This window comes from Dermacentor variabilis, chromosome 4, assembly GCF_050947875.1.
Source record: "Dermacentor variabilis isolate Ectoservices chromosome 4, ASM5094787v1, whole genome shotgun sequence".
NCBI lineage: Eukaryota > Metazoa > Arthropoda > Arachnida > Ixodida > Ixodidae > Dermacentor > Dermacentor variabilis.
This window is the reverse complement of record NC_134571.1, coordinates 24,621,112-24,643,327: the sequence shown is the minus strand read 5'-3', so window position 1 is coordinate 24,643,327 and position 22,216 is coordinate 24,621,112. Positions and strand designations below refer to the sequence as shown.

Here is a 22,216-nt window from a genome sequence, read left to right as displayed (position 1 = left end):
ACCGTGTGTGCAAGAGGTGCATGGTAGTACCGATAGCTATAAGCTAAACAGAAAGTTAAGAAAAGGTCACACCTAAATGTAAATGCAATGAGGGCAGGAGGCGTAGTCTGTAAGGTTGTAAAAGCGAGCGTTAAAATGGTAAGGAGAGCATAACGGTGTTGGTTAAAATGGCAGAGCGCAGTGATCAAGAGAGCGCAGGGAACCACTTGACATTCTGTTAATTACCTTGTCAGCGGCCGCTATTTGTGGCCCGTGGATATATTGTCGAAGGTTGTGTTGATGACGTCACGATGGTGCGTAATCGCCACAGTTGCGATGACGACATATATGAAGCAGGTAAAATAGACTGAATATATATATATATATATATATATATATATATATATATATATATATATATATATATATATATATATATATATATATATATATATATATATATATATATATATTCTAGAAAATCTGTAACTCGGAAACACAGCACAACATGCTCGCCAAGAACACTCTAGATATTACTGAGAAAACGGGCAAAGTATGGTGTAAGTACTCTGGCCAGTGAAAAAAAGAAAGAAAGAAAGAAAAAAAACCTGAAAATTGTTGTGGGCCTTCTCATAGAAAGTACACCAAATGTTATTCAACTTAAAGAAGAGCATTCCGAAACCTTCTGGCACTGTGAATGCTTGCCCTGTTCGCTTCGCAAATCCCAGTGATAACGTGCTTAAAGAAAGCAAGGGTGCAGATGGCAGCGTTTATGCTTTTCTCTCTTCTTTTTTTCATTTTTGTCACTTGTTCGCACAGTCACACGCGCAGCAACCACGACCATGTACTCTAGCGAAAGACGCAAAGTTGGGAAAAGAGAAGAAAAAAAGAATAAATGACGACAGGCCCGGCTATCTCTAAAACAAAAGTATAACAGAACTTTTAATTTACCTACAAGTGAGATTCCTGACGAGCCTAAATGCTTGCAAATAGAAGTCAACGATGTTATAAAATCTCATGTCGAAGTGAATCCTTATTTTTTTTCCCGATGCATATGCCATACTTAAATTCGTTGCGAATGCGTCTCCAACGAGCATTTTTATTGTTTTAGTAAAGCAAACGTTTTGGTCAACATTTGTCTGTTCTCGTGTGCAATAATGATGTATACGACTCCCTCATCGTCTTCGATTTTGTCGTACACATGTTTGCAACAGTTTGCAAAGATGTCGATATTTCTCACCGAACCCCTTCGTCGGGCGTTTGACTACGCCGTATAGCATACAATTGATGGCGATTGTTTCGTCAACTGATGCCCGATTGCGGTTTGCGTTTATGTTACCTTTGCGTGCACCTGTACGTTATTTTAAAGATGAGCAAAATCCACTATAGCAGGTTGCGCCCGTGGAATCGGTTGCAAGTTTCCGAAAAATGAAAACCATTAAAGCAAACGTTTCTGTCGCTGCGCTTGTCTCCCACCTGGCCCGAGGCCGCGAGACCCGTCGTGTTAGTCGCACGGAACCACAGAATGTGCTTCTAGATTCTTGAAGGTGCGATATCAGGTGGTTATATAGCGTGGTTAATGTTTGGGCCTTTGGTAAACGGAAAAAGGCGAGGATCGCCGGTGATCGCCCAAACAGCCAGTCTATTTAGGACATGTAGGAAATGACATCACCATCCTGCCTTCTACACAAGAATTCGCCATCAGTAGAGCGTCTGCTGAAGCGGTCAATCCGCAGTCTGGTTGATGGAGAGGGGGGAAGGGTATTTTAGTTTGGTCTTTTAGTTAGGCATTATTTCAGTTAATTTTATTACCTTAATAACTCCTAACAGAAGGGGCATTACATAAGGGGTTAATTTTTGTTTTAGTGAGGCCTTAGTTATACAGTGGCTGGCAGAAGATGACGATGAAGACGATGATGCCTGATAGCGCGTGCGATCACTGTACTAATCTAGTGTCGCTGCGAGAAATGATCGAGTCTTTCGAGAACTCTCGAGAAAGCATCCTCGCGGACATTAGTGCACCGATGTTTTCTGGTTGCTGTTTATTATTAATTATATGTGCTACATTAGTCGCGCGACTGTGATAGCCCCGCGCAGAGCTTTCTTCTGACGGTCTTATGAGCCGCCACTCTTCTTGATATAAACACCTCTTGATATAAACCTTGATATAAACAGCTGTAGTTACCTTGGCTGTGGAACCTTTGATTTGAGCCTTAGTTTGAAGGCCGACAGTCAGGCTGCTGCCTAGTCACTTGCCATGCAATAAAAGCATGTTTTCGGACGGCTGACATCCTAGGCGCTGCGTCCGTCAGGAACGACATTTATCCTGGACTGAACCAAGGAGTGACATGCTATGTTTCTTCTGGCTTCGCGTTCCCAAAGCTGTCATGACCGGTATTGTATACATCTAATGCCTCACCGAACTAACTTAGAAATATTTGGCCAAATGGTTGTGTGAATATGTGTTTATTCAAGTAAAAGCAACTTAACGTCATCATTACCAGCTTGGAAATATTTTACGACTAGCTCTACGACGAACTTACTGGCATTAGCTCTCACAGAAGTTACGTCATCACTGCTACGCATCTGAGTCAGTAGGGAAAATTTAAAGAGAACGTAGTTCGCCAAACGCTGTTTCTGAGTCGCGTGCCAGTTTGCCTGCAGTTGCCGCAGTGGAGCAAAGGAAAATTTAGCGAAGCACTCGCTTCTTGCAGTTTTACTTCTTACATAATTTGTCTTAAGTTATTATCATCATGAATTAGCATTGATAATGTTTCCTCAAAAGAAAATATGGTTGAAGCCCATCATATTAATATGTTGACTTCTTTCATATCGCTGTTTTCTGTTTCTTGTCGCCTGCTGACTGTTTTCTTCAATGCAGAGGCGTTTCATGGTTAGTTTGTGCAGCAATGCCAGAGCTTTCACGGGACATACTTAAACTGTTGGGAAACATTACAATCGCACGTTGTGCTCTTTTAGTGTGGTTCACTCAAAGTGTCCCGAGGTTGCCCCTAGAACGTCATCGCGCGGACGGCCTATTTGAATCACCCCCGTATATGTGGTACCGAAACACATACCTCCTTTTGTATGCTAGCCGAAGAAAGCATTCTAAATGTGCACAACTGTTCACTCTCGTATTACTGCGCACAGCCTACGTAAGCGTCACTTCTCCTGTAACAGAAACTAACAAGTGAAGCCATTATGTGGGACAATGTGACGCACATTAGCATCACACAGCTGGTTGCAACCGCTCGATTCTTTTTCGGGCCACCGCAGGCTCCTCTGTGACGTACATTTACTAACCAGCGACACTTCATACGCTACCGAGTCAATTTTTGTTATATACCAGTACAATGCCTTATGTTTCTCTAGCTAATCTCGCGTTCGTATTTTCTGGCAATTCCAGAGGGAAAAATAGAAACTCACGCCAACGCAGGCTTTTCTTCTTTTTTTTTTTTTCTCGAGCACGCTCTAGTTTATTTTCCACGGGCAGCTTTGCCACTGTGCATATTTCCATTCTAAATGCGGCATTTCGGAACAGGTTGCGTAGATGACGGAACAGTGGTGTCGCAACTCGTGTTTTCAAGCCCTCCACTGAGGCGCACACCTGCAGGGCGGACGGCGTCGTCGCCGAGCTGTTCGCTTTGTGCCAAGGCAACCGCCTCGAAGGCGCCCACTGCCGCGCGCGCGCGATGCGCGGGAACTGCGGAACAATGCATCCGCAGCGAAGCGAAGGTCGCGCGCTGCGATGCGAAGGAAGGCTCAAACAAAGAGGTCGACACGGGTGGGAGGAACGGCGCACAGAATCAGGGTATACGGCTTAATTGAACAATCTGGAAGAGCATCGCAGCAGTGACAAGTTAAGTAGAAGTTGCAGCGAATATGTGCAATGAAATCCGAAGCGAGTGTTAGGGGGAAGATAAGAAGAACCGTTTACCGTTTAAGAAACGGTCAGGCAAGGAGGCACAGGCTCTCCTATGCTGTCAACTGCATTCTGGGAAGATGTACGTATTTAGGGTGTTAGACTGGGAGGGATTAGGTACGGGGATCGATTAGGAACGTCTCAACAACCTGCAGTTTGCAAATGAGATTGCTGCGTTCACCAATGCTGGAGATGACTTGCAAAAAATAAATAAAGATTGAGGACCTTAGACGACAGCGTCTACGAATAGGTTTGAAGATTAATATGAAGAAGTGGTAAGGTAATGTTCATAGCCTAGAAAATTAACGATAAATTGGGACTGAAATATGACCTCTAGAATCTGTGCCAGAGAATTCTGGGGACTTGGGTCAGGAGAAGTAAATACACAGAACAATAAAAATGTGTTGGAGCGCCCATACGGCTGACGTTCCCAACCATGTTATGAGCCCTAGCTTGCTAGCTATACTTGAAAAGAAAGTGAACAATCATTGCAATGTACCGGTATTAACAAACGGGGCAGAAACTTAGAGGTTAACAAAGAAACTTGTTGAGGAGCCCGCAAAGAGCAATGGAGCGGTAAATGATAGGCGTAACGTTAAAAAACAGGAAGACCGCGGTGTGGGTTAGGCAGCAAACTGGAGCAGTCGATATTCTAGTTGACATTAAGAATAAACGTAACTTAGCCGGACATGTGATGCGTAGGGCAGATAACCGGTGGTTTATTAGAGTTGCAGAATAGGTGCCAAGAGAAGGGAAGCGAAGTCGAGGATGGTAGAGAACTACGTGGTGTGATAGGGCAGATAACCGGTGGTTTATTAGAGTTGCAGAATAGGTGCCAAGAGAAGGGAAGCGAAGTCGAGGATGGTAGAGAACTACGTGGTGTGATTAAATTAGGGAAACTTGCTGGCATAGGGTGGTGTATAGCTGACGCAAGAGAAGGGTCATTCGGGATCTCCGGGAGAAAGAAACTTTCGTCCTGCAGCGGGCATAAAATAGTACGACGACGGCGACGATGATGATGATGATGATGATGATGATGATGATGATGATGATGATGATAGAAAGAAACTAAAGCAGCAACAGGAACCGCGTTTAGGAAGGCGCGTTACCGTACAGAGTAACACTTACTCGCAGGGCTCAGAAAATTACGAGAAGGTATAGAGTCAGCAACGATGTAACGAAACAGTTTCAAGGAAAAGAAGTGGCGAGAAAATGAGAATGTTAGTGAAAAGCAAACGTCTACAGACGCGAGAACAGAGCGACCAGCGAGGGTCATATAGGACAGGGTGTGCGTCCCCTCTCCTTCCCCTTTCTTGGCTCGAAGAAGAAGTGGCGCCGGCCTTCCGGCTGACGAAATCGCGTGCACATGTCGTAATGCCGCCGCCGCTCTCTCTTCTTTATGCCGCACCCTCCCCCTCTCACCTTTCTTCTCGTATCTTCTTTCTCTCCATTTGTCTTCTTCAAACGCCGCCTGTTTTGAGCGCACGCTGAGCCCAAGGCTTCTTCGATGCAGAGACGGTTATTTTCTCTGCACGTGCTTCTGCGTCCTTCGCATACACAACACAAACACACACATACACGCTCGCGCACGCACGCAGGCACGCTCGTTCGCTCAGTGGTACACCTTTCAAGCTCCACTAGGGAGCGAAGCCGTGAGTTTGGACCGCTTCCCAGACAAACAACGCAGGGTGCATCATTTCCGTGGGGCTCGCCCCGCATTCTCGGCCTACCCCGGATCTGTCCCGGAGCGCACCCCTCTTCCTTTCCCCTTGTCAGCTCATGCTGTCTCTTTCTCGCGCTCGCCGCGTCCGTCGTAACCTTTCATATATCGGGTAACCTAACCAGGTTACCCGAAAGCGCTGCCTCCAGCACTGCCACAGCTCTGCTCCCACCCCAAGTGCGACCTCCACGGTCTATTCAAGCCGGCTTTGTTGTTTGCAAATTAAGTTCGGGTCCGCGGAAGAGGCTTTAAAGTTGGAGAACGGTCCTCAGTGGAAAGGGGGACAGCAAGCATTCAAGAGCGGGCGCGGCCACACATCCGCGAGTCCCCGTCGGACGTTACTGCTCACGAATGTTTCTGTCGTTGTAGAGCCTGCTGAACTGTGCGCAGCTGGAAAACAAAGCAGAGCATACGAATAAACCGAGCGCCCATGGCATCAATTATGCCGCTTTAAACCACAAAGCGCAATGCATAGCGGTGGAGACGCACGCTCTATATAGTGTGTTTTGCCGACACACAGAGGAATGAGTACTATGTAGCAGTAGAACGAACTTGTGCTAAATAAATAAATAAATAAATAAATCATCTGTATACCGTGCCTAGGAACAACCCTAAGGTCTGAGTGCTGGCGCACGCATACGTTAACAAACAAACAAGGAACTGCATGGGAATATTTATAAGAAAACAATGAATAAATATAGCAAGTTTGAAAAGAGTGTGCATACAACAAAGCGCAAGGTACATACAAAAAAGGGGGAGGAGAAGGGCAGATGAACAATTGTGAAACTATGACATAACAACGTAAAGCTCGGAAAAGAACGATGACAGCGAGTTGTGAAACCTATCGAGATCATGAAATAAGCATTATAAATAATAATATAATAATAATCATAATAAAATAATAACAATAATAATAATCCATGGACTATCGCTGCCACTGCATCTCACCGTAGTGAGTATGCATATATGTGACCCTTAAAACTGCGTGGAGCATTCGTTTACTCCTTTGTTTATTGTCTTCTTCTCCTCCTTTTCTCCTCCTCTTCTGACTCCCTCCTTCCGAAAGGGCAGGCAGGCGTTGTGCCCTTCTTAGGTGGCAGATGTCAGCTTGCTCCCTCCCTGTTTCCTTTGTGTGCTTGTATGTTTCCATAATAATAATAATAATAATAATAATAATAATAATAATAATAATAATAATAATAATAATAATAATAATAATGACAGCAACGACGACGACGACGATGATGATGATAATCTCGCCGTAGTGAGTTTGCATATGTCTCACCATTAAAACTACGTGGAACAGAATGAGAACAGGAGCGTGAGTTCCGTACCTTCTTTTGTCCTTTATAAGCATTTATAAGACACGGAAGTAGTTTATCTAAAAACTGCAACAGTGCACTGCAAGCTAATAAGGTTTCCGCAGCTAACAAGGTTTCCATTGTAGCGTCAGCACCGCAAGCTTCACGCCGGTGGTTTTCCTTGCCCGATAACAATGTGGCCTCACGATGTCCTACAACTGCGTATCATCATTGAAACATTTACTGCGTAAAAGCAACGGAAAACATCCAGCTATGTATAGCCACCCAACCACACAGCTTGTGAAACGTCAATGAGGAAATCATAAGAAAGAAAATATTTGATAATTCTAGAGGCTCTTCAAGGCGTCGCCTGAAAGCGGGGCTTTACAGAAAAAGGAGACATTAGCGTACTGCGGAAAAGCTGAGAATATCAGTAAACGTATATATTGCTGCCCTCCCCCTCTCCTCCTCCTCCTCCTCCTGCCTGGATCGGTTCCGGAATCCCTGGCCACAGATATGTACACGCTGAATGACGAATTCTCCAGTGCGTTGATGTCTATCTCTGATAACACCGGCAGCGAGCGCGAACGCGTTTACGAAAGAGCCCAACCAACTGTGGCGCCATCGTACGGCACGGGCAGGAAACAGGACGGGCTATCCCGCCGGGCTTTGTCACGCCGACGAGACGACGCCGGCACTGGCACGCTTCCGTTGCTCTCTTTGTGTTCTTTTGTTTGCGTTCAGGTCGTCGAGACGCGGTTGGAGCAGCGCGGCCGGCAAATGGCAGAGCGGCAAGTCCTCCTCCTCAGGGAGGATAGAGAGAGAGAGCGCGCAGAGCCCTCCTCCATACGGCGCCCGTCACGCGCGCCTGGAGTAAAAAATAAAACTATCGTCCCTGCCGCCTGGCGAGTCAGAGTTGAAGTGCGTTTCATTCAGGCAACATGGGATACTCAACAAAGCAGCAGATCCACTGCCGGGCTTTCTACCGTTATTTGTGAGTTTCGCGCGGCCGCATCCGGCACGCATCTCTCGTTTCGTTTTTTTCTCTTTTCTCCTCATTCGTGTCACCTCGCATGTCAGCTCTGCAGATGGCTTTCACTGCGTGTTAAAACTCGTTCTGCGTGGCTAACACGCTTCTGCTGTGTCTATAACTTTCATTCGTCCGCAAGCTTTTCTTTCCCTTGCGCCTGACTGTTTCTCAGACGTGTCATATACTGGTTCTGCGCATTCTTCCTTCAAAGTATTGGAGACCTAAATCAATAAATTCGAGTTAAATCAAGGAACACTCACGTTTTTACGCGATGAAGTTGAAAGTAGAAGCAGTTCTTTGGTTTTCTTCTTAACGCCCTTTCCCGCGGTGCATGGAACTGGACTACAGATGGCTTCATTTTCGAGGTTCGCTGTGTCTAGAAACAGCGGCAAAGGAGTGCTTTTCGCTGTCAATTCGCTTCTCGGAACGCTAGCACACCGAGCATAGTCGAGCTTTCTTGAGTTCTACGCATCATATGCTCAGGCGCCGGTCTAGAGAAAACCGTTTCGCTTATCTAGGGCACGCGCCGCCTGTTTCGAAATGCGCATCATCCTCTCATCCGCGCCGCGCAGCTGCGCGCCCCATTATTGTGACCATTATTTTTCGTGGAGTCGCACAGGCGGTCAGGCGACGGGGACACCCCGGCGCGCTTCCGCCGCGCACGCCCCGCCACGAAATGACTCTCTGTACGCGCGTGCGATTTTGTCGGCAAGATCGCGCGCAGGCCGCGCGCCTATCTGCTCGGAAAAACACCTCTCTCTCTGGCGCCTGGCACAAGTTCAATAGCTGCCTGCCTGGGGTTTTCTGTCCTTGACAGTGACGTCACACGGTCACACCATAGGCCGACAGGTCGCAGGCTGCTAAAAAGGAAGCCGCTGTGCCGCGCGCACAACCCTGCAATTTCAGTTCGCCTACTTCGGAAAGTGAAGCGCGCAGTTGGTGGCGGGCGCGCGGTTTTTGTTTCGTTTTAGATTTCGTTTTTTTTTTTTCGTCTTGTAGAAGAGGGAAAGGAGGTCAAAACCTTGTCTGCCGCGTTGGCTGCTGACTGGCTGTGCCGCATCCTTTCCGGCGCTCGTACTACTTCGACATCACTTTCATCGGTTTCGCGCATTCCGCAGAAAGCATTTTCAAACGTTGAGCGACATCGTTTCTTCGGAACTGATATGATAACTGACTCCGATCGAATTGCCTCTCACTAAAGTAAGCACGTTCAACAGTGAGCATATATTTTTTGCTGTGGTTCTTAAACACAAAACAACCCTCAGTTTTACAACTACTTTTGCATGATCTAATTGCGGAAACTCATATTTTACATGACTTCGCTCACGAAGCTGACTCATCTGTGAACAAACCGAAACCAGAACCTGAAAGCGCTCCTAGCGGTTGCGAATGAAATCAATTTTTCAATAGTCCCTCCCCCCTTCGTAAAGTATTCTGCTACGGCTGGCACCGAAGCAGAGTGTCGCGTGTTGTGGTTGCTGTGCTGTGTGGCTAGTGCCGTCCATCATGAGTTCATCGTATTCGGTAAAAGCGAACACATCGTGATCCCACTGAATTAGTTTTGCTAAGGTCCCTAAGATGAGCGGCCACATGCGTGTGTGGTTGTCCGATGTTCACTTAAGCCTAGTCGGCTCGCAGCGCATATTGGTTCATTAAACTAACGACACTCAGATGATCTTGCAACAGACACGATAATACGCTGACTGTTCAGCATAGTTAACGGGATAATCATTACTGCTGGTAAACAGGTTTCTTGTGCGCTGACGGGTGTTTGCTGGGAGCACATGATGTTCCGCGAGACGTAGGAGCAGAAACCCCAGCATTTATTTGTGTCGTCCAGGCGCTCACCTTATTGCCGATTCGTTTCTCTTCCAAAGTGATGCTGTCCAATAAACAATTGCAGTTAAATGGGCTCCATATTTGGGTAAGTTAGTTTAGTATCAACAGTCACTGAGTCGTTGCACGCTTGTCCTACTCGCGTTTTTCTTTGGTTTCTTTGTCACGGTTAACTTACGTTGTGTGTGCGTGTCAGCAAGCCGGCGTTACGTGAAAGTGACGTTACACGTCGTGTTACGACATCAAGGCTTACACGTGCGGCGCACTTCCCATTCCCAAACGTAGTCGCGCCGAACTCGCTTACATTGTGATGTGGATTCGTATCGACAATTTTGCACAACGCGTTGCCGTCTACCTTGGCATATATGTCACTTTCTTTGCATGAAACTGCTCGTTTAGAGGTCTCGCATCGTCGTGTTGAAATCGGCACTTACACACCCGAACACACAAAACGTATGTTACGTCCACGCTCTATTCGCATCGTGATTTTCTAACCCGAAATACTCAATAGTACTATCTGCTGATCGTGATCTGTAGCATGTGCTTTTAAGAACGCTTTGACGGCGCTCGCGCTAGCATGACCTTGTGCAGCTTGCTTCCACGGGCTTACACGCACCGTCAATAGCGCCGCTAACGCATAACCACGCGTCTTTGTCAGTTTCACGTTTGCGCCCATGTCTTGTGAGCCTGGCATGTGTGTCGCCTGACTCGCTGTTGTGTGCGTGCTGTTTCTCCAGTGCACACGTATGTGGATTTGGAGTCCTTAACACCCACAATTTCTCCTCCAATTTCTCTTTTTTTTCTTTGCGTGGCTGCCTTTCCGTGTGGCTTCTTCAAATGCTAGAATTCTGCGAAAAAAGTAAGATTTTGCAAATGGAATTGCTCCATTCTTCTTGTCCATTATGTGTGATGCCCTTAACAGCATCATCTTGCCTCTGTCTTGCATCACTTTTTGCAATCGGCCATTGCCATTCATCCTGCATTTGTTGTCATTTGTGTGTGAAACATTTAGACTTAACAGCTGAATCTGCTGCTTCTTTTTAGAAAACAGCGGTGGCCGACATTCAAAGGAATGCAGTCGGATCCCCAGGGGTTAATTCAGTTGTGTGGTATGTTGTCTACTGTAGTAATCAGTAGTTACTGCTTCTTTGTGAAAAACTGCACTGCAATGGGCCATCTCTTTCCTGTTTCTTTGTCAGCTAGCTTATATGACCCTCTAACCTCAGAAATTCACGTCAAAGTCATTGAATATGTAAGTATCATCGTACACAAACTTTTAAAGCAGTGATCCGAGTTTATCCACTCGTGCTGATTTCAATTTCCTGTTTTGGGCATTCCAGTTGCAAAGAACAACACAGTGTGAAAATGCTTTCATTCTTTTGATATCTGATGATCAAGATGAATTGACATGTAAGGTACGTCATTCCCTTGGAACAGAACTTGTTTATCTTATATTATTCAAGAGGAGTGACTCCCAAATGCGCTCTTATACAGCCGACAGGTGTGCAATACATTGCGTAATGTCCATGTGTAGGTAGTAGAATTAGTCTATGAACAAGCAGAATACGCGGTTTAGGACATAACAGCCAACTTTAGTTTAAATTCTTGGAAGTTTCCATCTGTGTTCATCCTGATATCTTTAAGCTTCCAAAATGGAGAGAATTGTTTGCATGCATGCATGTGCTGTAATTTGTGAAAGGGACACTATGAAACTGTGGCCAGGAAAAACATAACTGGAAATTTTTCTCGCATGTCTTATAGCGAGGACCCCCAGCAGTCCAGATAGATTCCTTAGATAACATGCGAATGTTTATTGGTGAGTAGCCTGATTTGAAAACCAAGGAACTCCTGCGGCCATGTGACCTCTGCAGTTTTAGTAGACTGTCTGCCTTCACTGCCATGGCCGATGGTGAGGGCAGGTAATAATCTCCCAAGGTTAGGCTATACATAAAGAACTATCAAAAAGAGTAGATGGAGGGACAGCAACTGCAGCAGCTCAATTTCTAGAGCACCACATTCATCATGGGGAGATTTTAGGATTGGCTTCCAGTTACTCCAAGTTATCCACTTTCATTACCACAATGGCAAATATAAATATAGCCATCCTGTGATATCAACTAACACTTTATATTTAAAAAAATGCCTATTCCTGCTATGCTTTCCCTGGCTTCAGTATCTCTTCGCTTTATGTGGTGCTTGCTTGACTGAATTTTGGTGCCTTGGTTTTCTTTATATTTCTTGCTGCAAGTTATAGGGTTATTTTTAATGCATTGTGTGCTGAGTTTTCTATATTTAGGTAGCTCTCTGTTCAAGGAATGAAATTTTTTTTTATGTAATACTTAGCACAAAACTTCGTAAAAATGTGTGTGTTCATGAGAGTGGCTGTTCTCAAATTTGCATACATACCTAAAAAGACACTGTAATAAAAGTGACCCTTTTAGTTCATCTATTGAATTGAAGTTGAATAGGTTTGCGAAAGATTTTTTTGTTGCCGTGCACTGCCATTGCTGAATTCTCAACCTTCACCTTTACAGGTAGTTGGTGAAAGAGTGCTAGAAGAGCCAGCCAAGCTTTTGGTGAGTCCGTCGCATATTACCAAAGGTCATTATGTCTTCTAATAGAGCAATTAATGATTAGTGTCTACTTTGCCATATTTTGTAGGTCTCAAGCAATAGCTTCAGCTGTGCATTGTCTGAACGGCGGCCCATCTCTTTGGATGACATACATCACGTATGTGTAATCGACATCATACAGTGCCTCCTCATGTTTGAAGACTTACATTATGTGTCTCTTACCATAAATCAGTGATGACAGTGTTTTAGCTGGCATTATTTTAATGTCTACGTGCATTAATGTTTGCACACATTATTTTAATATCAGACAAGTGAAAAATTTATTCATAATGCTGCACCATTCAATCCCTTCATTGTGACACATCAGATGAAAGCTGTATCTGGAGTTTTTCATGTTACTCTACAATTTTTTCCTTTAGATTTTTCATCTGATTATAATATTTGAGAAGTTGATTCATTAATGAAAATTAGTTATGTAATTAGGCAGAATGCAAAAAATAATCTGAGTATCTCCAAGTGACCGCAAACAACATTACCTTGGTTTTTTCCAGCTACGTGCCATTCACCTATTTTTAATTCTTGGTGCATGATAGTTACACCCTGTATATGTAAAGCCTTTCTCCATGCTTTAAGGTAACCTTAAGGGGAACTAGGTATAGGAAACTGGCTTCTATCCAAGGTAAACATTTTGACGAGAGACTTGGTTTATGTTTTCTTGACAAAATAGGTACTCTGGTTGAAACATTGAAGCTGGGCTGCTACTTTCGTATTTTTGATGAAGACAACTTCTCTTCTCAAACACAAGTTTTCTTGCCAGAATGTTTGCACTGGACTTGGGCTTCTTCCTTTCTTGTTCTACTTCTGCTTAGGTTTTCTCATAAATGCTGTGCCTTATCCCCTAGCCTTCTTCTGCTTTTTGCTTTCTTAGTGGAATAATGGCAGTTATTCAAGGAAAGGAAAAGTGCCATTAAAGACATAAGTTCACTGGAAGATGGAGGCTTGAAGTGATCAATACAGCTAGAGTTCGAACAAGAAATTTTGCTGTAGCCAGCGTTTCAATGACCGCACTGCGTTCATCATTTTCCTTGTCGAAACATTGGCTCCAGCGATGTCCCTTATTCAACCACTGTTGAACACTTGTGTTGACCGGCCAAACTAGCACTTTACAGTTGCCAGTTGCATCATCATAGATAATACAATAATATCTACCTTGCAAAAACACGTTAGCTCTTGATGCATTGAGGCTGACCTGCTTTGCAGGAAAGCAGACGTAACAGCTTGAGAAAAAAACTGTTGGCAGGAACCTTCGTGTGGCACTATGGGCGATATCTGGTTTGACATGTCTGAGAATATTGCTTGCTTGAGCTCGTTACGAAGTTGAACATTCCTGCATTTCTGGTTCTTTTTGCTTTTGCTGTACAGGACCACCGAGAGGAAGTTAGTCGCTTGATAGGCTCTGTGCTACACTCGCTGCTCTGTGTGCCTGTGCTGCACCCAAAGTACACTGACCGTGTGGTCATGCTGCCCTGTGTGGTCAACAAGACTAATGGCAAGGAGTAAGTGCTCCTCATAGACTGCTGTGAGTCTAGGTTGTATGTCGTTAGACAATACTTGATCTTCCCTTTCCACGTGTCATTTCTTAGTGGTTGTCTTATGCTTATGTGTCCATCTTTGTGACCTGTAAGTTCCTTGGCATTTGAAGCTGCCACCTTTCCCAGCTATTACTGTAATCCTTAGCATAAGCAGTTCTTTTGCTCTCTTTGAAGCCTCCGCAAGCAGTTAAACGGGACATCTTACATGTGTAATGTTACTTCATTACAAGCATGCATCAAATTGGAAATCATGAATTAACATTGAGTATGCTTTACTGTGAGACTAGAAGTGTGTTTGAAGGCAGTACAATCTAACTTAGATTCAACGATCATGAATGTAAAGAAGTATTGGATATATGAAATTCTATATAAAATGTTTCTTACTGATATCCTCATGTAGCATATATGTAACATCATATGCTTAATACAACTACCAGATATAATGAATGCATTTTTGTGTCAGACGCAACTTGATTATAACATTAAAAAAAACCAGCCAAAAAAAAAAAACGTACACAGGAAACCAAAGAACACAGGAAAGAGGCTAGACTACCAGTGGTTGGCAGTTGGTTGTTCAGCCTCTTTCCTGTCTTCATGTATGTTTGCTATGTGAGTCTCTTTTCTGTCTGGTTTTTTCTTACTACAGTGCACCAACTAGCCCAACAACGTGTTTTACTTGATTATAACAAAGTTACACTGTATTAATATTAACAGCTGTGCACTTCTTCCTGTGTTGCCATTGTTTACAATAAGCCACATTGCTGGCTCATGCAGGCATTAGCACCATATACTTCAGTTAGAGAAACTAATTGGTGCCACAATGCTGCGAAAATTTGCACTTCATTGTCATCCTCCTTCCTTTGTCTTTTGCAGCTTCACTAAACGTGATGAAGCTGTGGTGCGCGAGTGCTTTCAGTGCATCACACCCTGCCTTCTCAAGACAACTGCGTACGAGGAGGAACGTAGGCTCAGGGAAGAGTGCCAGGTATTGTCGCTGTGCCTTCCCTCTGCTACTGTTGTGTAACATGTTTATTGCTTTGTGAGGAGGAGGCCTGCTTGCATCCATTGTTGTATGGCCTCCCTGCATTACACTGCCTCTTGCTTATGACGGCGGACATAGTGGCACTTCTCTCAGCACTTGCTCGCTTTCCATTCCCTCACAGTCGCTCCTGTCGGTGGCAAAGAACCTCTTCACACACCTTGGTGAGTCTCATAATTTCTTTTATTATTGTAATAACCACAATAGGGGTGATCTTTGCTGCTGCAAACTAACCTGCATGTGCAATGCTGCCAGCCTGTGACATATTCTGAAGGCTTGCATAGTGGCAATGTGACATAAGGCAGAGTGCGTTTGTGAATGAGGTTTCCATGTGGGAATCTAGACATCCTGTCTTTTCGTTAAAACTTTTGGTTCATTGTGGTTGGCCTAGTTTCAATTTTTTACCCTATAAAAGATTTTTTTTATCATGATTAGAACAAGTCAAGTGCTGTGCTCGTAGCTAAATTAATTATAGGAGAGTGACTTGCTGCTATGCTAAAGTAATTGTAACAACTCTGGGACCTAAAGTAATGGAATCTTGTGCTAACGCAAGAGCCACCAAAATGTGCTATGTCTTTTTTGACAATGAATAAAAAGGGTTCACACAGTCTGTGAATACAAAAAGGTCAAGCAGTGAGGCTAAAAGGCATAAAAATGCAATTAGGATTAGATAAATATATAAGTTATAATAGCTATAAAAATAAGTCTCATGTGATACATCATTTGACCTATAGTGGGAGCTTGTCACTCAGCCACAGTGATGTAATGGAAACACTAGAAATGCTATTGTGGTCACACCGCTAATCCTGCCCTAAGCCTTGCTATTGGTTGTGGGTCTTTGGGAATTGATGCCTTGTTGATTCACTTTGATTCAGAAGAAAAGGCTACATCATAGTATTCCTTGGGCATTGCAGTAACTTTCCATGCTTATGTGTTTGCCTTTCTACATCACAGCCTCATATTTAGTATGCTGAGTTGATATACGAAACCACTGATATTTGTGTATAACATTCCATAGAGTGAAGTTTAATTTCATGGTCGTAAATTGTAAAAACATTTTTGTACATGAATACTTAAAATATTGCAAAATCTTATGATTCCTTATGGTTCCTTTTAAATCAGCATGTGTGTGTTACCTTTGGTGCTTTTACTGGTCATGATACTTTGATACTTTTACTGGCCGAATGGGCCACAAGTGACTGCCCCCACAACACTACAGCATGCCTTGCTCAGTTACGTGAGTATATCAGGCATTGACACTTTCAAAGACAGCTACGCGCTCTCTAAACAAGCTCTTACATGTGCAGAGTTTCCTTTAACAATACTTCATTGAGCATACTACATGTATGATGAAGAGTTTTAAAAAAAATATTGAAAACCAGCTATCAATAACAGTTCCCCATCTCCCAGTCACCCTATTCAAAGGGGCCCCTGAAGTCACCGGACACTCATATCATGCAGTTCGTCTCAGCTAGTGTGATGTGACAGTGCTCATATTTGCAAATCAGCATGTCTCGTTCATCGTTACTTCGTGCCTGCACTGCATAGTTTACGCGGTGTTTGAAGTGAGCAACCAACTGTGGCCGTACGTGCCGGTGTGAACAAATGCACCACTTGGATAAATTGCTATTAAAACGCAAAAAGTTGTGTGCACTCTAACTGCTCATTGCCGCGAATGTGCTAAATATCTTGTTGATAATGAAAAAAAGAAAGCGAGCAGCACATGAGAAAATCGGCTGCATTAATTCCATGAAAGCTGCGTCAGCACAGGGGACCCCTGTGTCGTGCAGTGTAGCCACAAAATTGTCTGACTTGTCTGCCGATGACCCCACTCCTGCCGACATGGTCGTCAGCACAACAGAACTGTCGCAGGAATTCGGCACACTATTGGTGTTGTGTTAGCCTAGTGCGATCAGGCCACATCTAAACTATTCGAAATCACCAAAGCAAACCTGACGACACTGGCGATTGTATGATTAGAATGATGACTATTTATTGGCATCCCCTTTGGAACGCGGCGGTGACAGATAGTCACCTAGCCTGCTTGAGTTAATAAGGTATGCTATGCATGTTTTTCATTCTAGCGTTTTGTATACATCTCCTTAATCTTTTTTTCTCATGCTTAAAACTTCTATATCTACCTTATACCGCTACCTACCCTGTAATGGATCCGGTCCTATCAATCTCTTCCCTGCTTTTTTTCCACCAGTACCCTAAACATCTCTCTTGCTTATCTCAACTGCTTACTGTTGATGCTTCCATCCACTTAAAATCCAAGTGCTTCTCAAAGGTGTACGTTACCTACAGGTCTCGCTGAGTGGAATACCTTCACATTCCATTAGGATGCGCTGAGTAGTCTCCGAGTTTTGCTTCAGCGGACAGATGCCTCATCTTCTTGCGAATATTTGCTCCAGTGTGTTTTTCTCCTTAGGTAACCAGCTCGAGCCTCAACTAGCAATACATTGCTCTATGACTTATTGTACAGATTTTCCCTTCAAATTTCATTCTTCCCATTCTTGTAAATTTCCACGGTCTTTTTTTGTCTCAGTTCTTTGCATCCAATTTACTGTCTCTGATATCTGTCACTCTGATTTTTGATGACTCCTGGTTGTGTAGGTACACTTTCAATTACCCTGTACTTGGTTGCCAATTTCTTCACCTCTTCCTCTATTCTGTATCCATGCTTTTGAGGATAGATACTTGTGCACTTCAGCCGCCCGCTTATTTTCATCCATGTTCCTGAGTCTAATTTTTGCTCTGCGCTTCTCTGACTTTAACAGCGATCCAGTCCATGTCACCTTGCACTGCCTCATTTTTGGTTCTACTGTGGGCTCCCAAAGCCAACTGGCCTGCCAATCTTTGGTTAACTTCCAACCCCAACAAGATATACGATTTTAAGCACAGAATGGCATTTGTGAACGTTAGCACTGGGGCCATTACTCTTTTCCAGTTTTCTTGCACCACCTCATGTTAATTTTGGCCCCAAAGTGTTCTGTATTTCATTATGGCTGCATTCCACTTCCCTTTATTTAAAGATTATCTTGGTGGGTGCTTGAGTAAGTCGTTCCTTTGTGTATGTATATGCCCAAATATTTATATTGCTTGACTATGGGTATGACGTGCTGTTGAATTAATACTAACTTTTTGCTCGTTTCTTCTTTAAAGATCATAATTCCCGATTTCACTGTGCTAAACGTAAGGCCTAAATCTGTTGCTGCATTGCCACAAATATTCGCAAGTCTCTGTAGATCTCTTGCATTGTCCGCTAGTAGCACTATGTCGTCTGCATACATCAGCCCATGGACCTTCTGTTGCATTCTTTGTCCATTACAAATGTAAGGTAAATCAAATCCTAATTCTCTGTTTTCTAGTTGTCTCTCTATGCTCTTATAGGAGCCCTGAACTACTTTTTATCGAAGTTGACAAATGCATTTGAATTTGGAAAAGGCTATTTGATAAATACTTTGCCATGAAAAGTAATTTAATATGTTCAGCAGAAGTGGAGCTATTGGCACTCGAACGTCCCCTGTGCGGTGCTTCCATTCCTTTTTCAGTGACTTGCACTGCGAAGGCTACGTCATAGTGGGGAGTTCCCACAACGCTCCACCTGCTGAACGTTTCCGTGGCATGCGGTTCAGACTTGATTTTGGATGTTCATGTAGATGCCACTAACGATGAGAAAATGAGACATTCACCCAATCATAGCAATTACATTAATTACTTCTCCCCATCTTGCGGGTTTCTGCAGAACTATTATGTCAGACGCCACTACTTCTGATTTTGACACCTATGAAGCACCACACATAAACATCAGCGAGCCATAGTGCACTGAGTCAGCGGACCGCAGTATCTATGCTACGTAGGAGACTGCAGCTACATGCAACTGTAGCACATATGTGCAGCGTTTGCTTTCTGCATGATGTGGCTTGAGTGCGCGCTCATGCTCTTATGCCCCAGTCTGTCCTTGCCACATGGTGCAGACTGGCTTTGTCCTGCACCAGCTTGACCGATGGATAGCAGCCACATCCAACTTGTGCATTTCTAAGTGTTGTCAATAGCTCAATAGGAAGTGAAGTCTGCCAAGGTGTCTAGCCGGGAGCGTACAGGAGTGAGCGCGTGCTGGCAAGGGTGCGTGTGGTCTGACCTAAAGTGTTGCATGGTTCGAGGATAGTCGAGTGCTCAAAACTAGTCTAAGTTAGTGAGACCCCGCGGCTACAGCACCGATAAGCAAAGTGGCCAACGTTTAATAATTAGTTCGCAGGTGGCCGCGGCTAAGCGTGAGCAGATGATAGTTGGATTTTTCTGTAAGTACATAACTATTATTAAAATTTGAAAGCACATTTTTGCTCACTTCAGCCTGTTTATTAAACAGCATCAATAAATATACACAGTAACTGTACGAAGAAGCACACTGATCCAAACACTGTTCTTAGTTGTTGTCGACTATTGCCCAGTAGCAGCCGAATTTGGGAATCTGCTATATTATGAAATAAAGCATCTAGAAAAGAGTGAAGAGCAGGCTTCTGTGGAAAAGTGCTTGGGAAAAATGTAACATTGCGCTCTGTTTGCAAGCTCCGTGTGCCGCGCACATGCAAAATTTGGTTGGGATGTTCACAGTAGCATAGGCTATCCGCAGACTGTTTTTTTGCAAAGCCCGAAGAGTGGTTCAGGACCCCTTTAGCATAAGACATGAACAACAGTGAAGACAGGACATCCTTGCTTCAGTCCTTGGTGGATATCCACTGTTTCATCACATTTCCGGCCTTCCAATACAACATGTACTCTGTTGTCTCTGTACAGTACATCTCCCTCAGGAGCTCCACAAAATCATCATCTGCGCCTGCGTGCTTAAAAATATTCCATAACAATTCCCTGTCTATGTTGTCGTAGGCTCCCTTAATGTCTAGAAATGCTACTCATAAAGGTCTATTCTGAGTGATTGAAATCTCTGTGGACTAAGTTAGTACAAACATATTATGCTCTAAGCATCTGCCTGGTCTAAACCCATTCTGCAGTTCTCCCAATACTATATTATTTTTCTCCACCCACTTCAACAGCTGTAATTTTATGGCTTGCATTGCCATTCTGTGTCTCACTGACGTCACTGTAACTGGTCTGTGCGTGCTTGTTTTATCCTTATCATCTTTTCCTTTGTAAATGAAGTTTACCTTACTTTCACACCATCCAAATGAAATTTTCTTCGTTTTAATCACTTGCTCTATAGCATTGGTCAGCAGTGCCTGCACATCTGCAGTGGCACCCCCTAGTGACAGCTGCTGTCCCTCTAGCAAATTTGCCCTGAAGTTTCGTGACCAGTAGAAAAGTTTAAAGGACTGTGATGTTACTAAAGCCAGGTAACTGTTGCTTCCTTGAAATTTGAGTATATTCTGGTATTTCTTTTTGCAGATGATGTCACAGTCCTGCTGAGGGAAATTATGGCCGATGCCCGCAAGCTCACCAAGGCAGAAAGGTATTGTGTGCACATTTATGTTACTGAATTTGATATTGTGCGACTAGAACAAGACACAGTTTTAGGAATGAAAGTAAACTGAGCTTATCATCATTCAACCTTCATTTTTCACACATCCATCAGTTCTTCAGACACTGGTGTCAGTAGTGCTACTTAGGTCAATCATTCTTCATGTTTTATGGTATTGTGAATATATATATATATATATATATATATATATATATATATATATATATCGCTTAAAGTTTTTCTATCAGTTAATTAATAATAATTTCAAAGTTGACACCTCCAATATCCTTATCTATTCCTCGGGGTACCAAACTAGAAATCGCCATTCTCTTTCTATAACACCATTAAATCCGCGAGTTAATTGTTTTAAATATTCCTTTTTTCCAAGGACCATCACTGATTGGAATAACCTCACGGATGATGTTGTCAGAGAGACATCATTACATTCATTTCAAGAGCATCTGAATTGATTGTTGTTAAGTGACCTTGTCACTGTATTCTCTTGTTGAATTTCTATGTGCAACTTTGTTTTCTTTGTGTCTGTAATTCTGTATCTTAACGCAATGTTTCCCACCTGCTATGATCTTGTGTACAAGATCGCAGTATTCATAAATAAAATAAAAATAAAAATATATATATATATATTCAGCATGACAACAAGGTACGCACAGTATATGAAAAGATGCAACATGAGTTTTGTCTGTTAAGTTGGGTTCATGTGAAGTAGACCTAGGACATGCATGTGCGCAAGCATTAACAGCCAACATAGGCACGACAGCCTCAGTTAAACCCAAACACCTGAGCCAATATTAGGGAACAGTGACTTTTATGCTTGGTGCCATTATCCTAATGAACTAGCTGAACTTTCTATCTGTATGTTGTGTTCATCATGACATGTTTAAGCACCCTTCATACAGTGCTTAAGATAAGCTTGTGTTGCTTACAAGTGTCATTTTGCCCTTATTTTTTCTAGATGTTCACTGTTCCTTCTGGACAAAGATCAAAATGAGCTTGTTGCCAAAGTATTTGATGGGCATCTTGCAGAGGACGGTTCTGAGGTCAGTTCATATTATATTGTTGTGTTATTAGCTGACTTCCTATTATAAAGGACTGTCACGTCATCTTCCATTGCTTTGCCAATCATACTTTGCTGTGAGAGTCTCTTGGTTTGTGATAGCTTCATTTCTGCATTCATAGTGGTTATGATTGCTTCACCTTGTTAATTTCGTGTCTGCCAATTAAGTTGACGCAAATGGTTATTAGTAGCCATTATGCCATTGAATGCTAGTTATTCAGCCTGCAGTAGTTGTCTCCTTAAGGCCAGGATTTTTTTTAAGTATCTGAATTTGAGTAAAATGTCGTCCACAACACGCCTATATACTAATGAAACAATCTTTCATGCTCATTTCTGCATGGTACTAAATGAAATATCTAAACTTGAATTGGGATGACAATAAATATAATATCAGCTAAAAGCTAATGGACGCCTTAAGAAGAAGAGAAGAGGCAAGTATCAGTACGCATGTATATCCAAAATATCGGGCCTGTGAATGCACAGTTGGTTTGGTGTCACCATCTCATAGGAGCACCTGTCAACATACACAGGTAGCCTGAATTTCAAATCTAGGCATGTTGTCCCACTTATGCCTTATGAATGTCCTCTCATCATCCACTTTTCCTTGCATTTATTTGCCACAGAAGTTTTAAGGATTGAAATCACCAAAGGACATTTTTAGTTAAGGGGC

At 43.3% G+C, this 22,216-nt stretch overlaps 3 protein-coding genes across 9 annotated transcripts in view; 2 read left to right on the top strand and 1 right to left on the bottom strand.

Annotated features, from left to right (window-relative positions):
* LOC142578823 (uncharacterized) overlaps positions 1–22,216 on the top strand; it is a 524,047-nt gene that overhangs the window by 197,664 nt on the left and 304,167 nt on the right. The gene's annotated exons all lie outside the window — the stretch shown is intronic.
* The window catches only part of LOC142578827 (GSK3-beta interaction protein), a 613,414-nt gene that overhangs the window by 526,322 nt on the left and 64,876 nt on the right, over positions 1–22,216 (bottom strand). The gene's annotated exons all lie outside the window — the stretch shown is intronic.
* Positions 7,688–22,216, top strand: part of LOC142578822 (cGMP-dependent 3',5'-cyclic phosphodiesterase-like) — a 36,804-nt gene continuing 22,275 nt past the window's right edge. For 2 of the 6 annotated variants that reach the window (XM_075688428.1, XM_075688427.1), the window contains exons 1-10: positions 7,688–7,916; positions 10,988–11,040; positions 11,129–11,203; positions 12,323–12,364; positions 12,450–12,518; positions 13,784–13,917; positions 14,827–14,938; positions 15,117–15,156; positions 20,399–20,462; positions 21,445–21,529. In XM_075688428.1, the coding sequence (XP_075544543.1) occupies positions 7,703–7,916; positions 10,988–11,040; positions 11,129–11,203; positions 12,323–12,364; positions 12,450–12,518; positions 13,784–13,917; positions 14,827–14,938; positions 15,117–15,156; positions 20,399–20,462; positions 21,445–21,529 (888 nt within the window). In that variant the 5' untranslated portion in view covers positions 7,688–7,702. Of the gene's footprint in view, positions 7,917–8,953; positions 9,477–9,509; positions 9,877–10,632; positions 10,648–10,832; positions 10,898–10,987; positions 11,041–11,128; positions 11,204–12,322; positions 12,365–12,449; positions 12,519–13,783; positions 13,918–14,826; positions 14,939–15,116; positions 15,157–20,398; positions 20,463–21,444; positions 21,530–22,216 lie in introns of those variants that run through there. The other 4 variants (XM_075688430.1, XM_075688429.1, XM_075688433.1 and 1 more) reach the window with 4 other exon arrangements.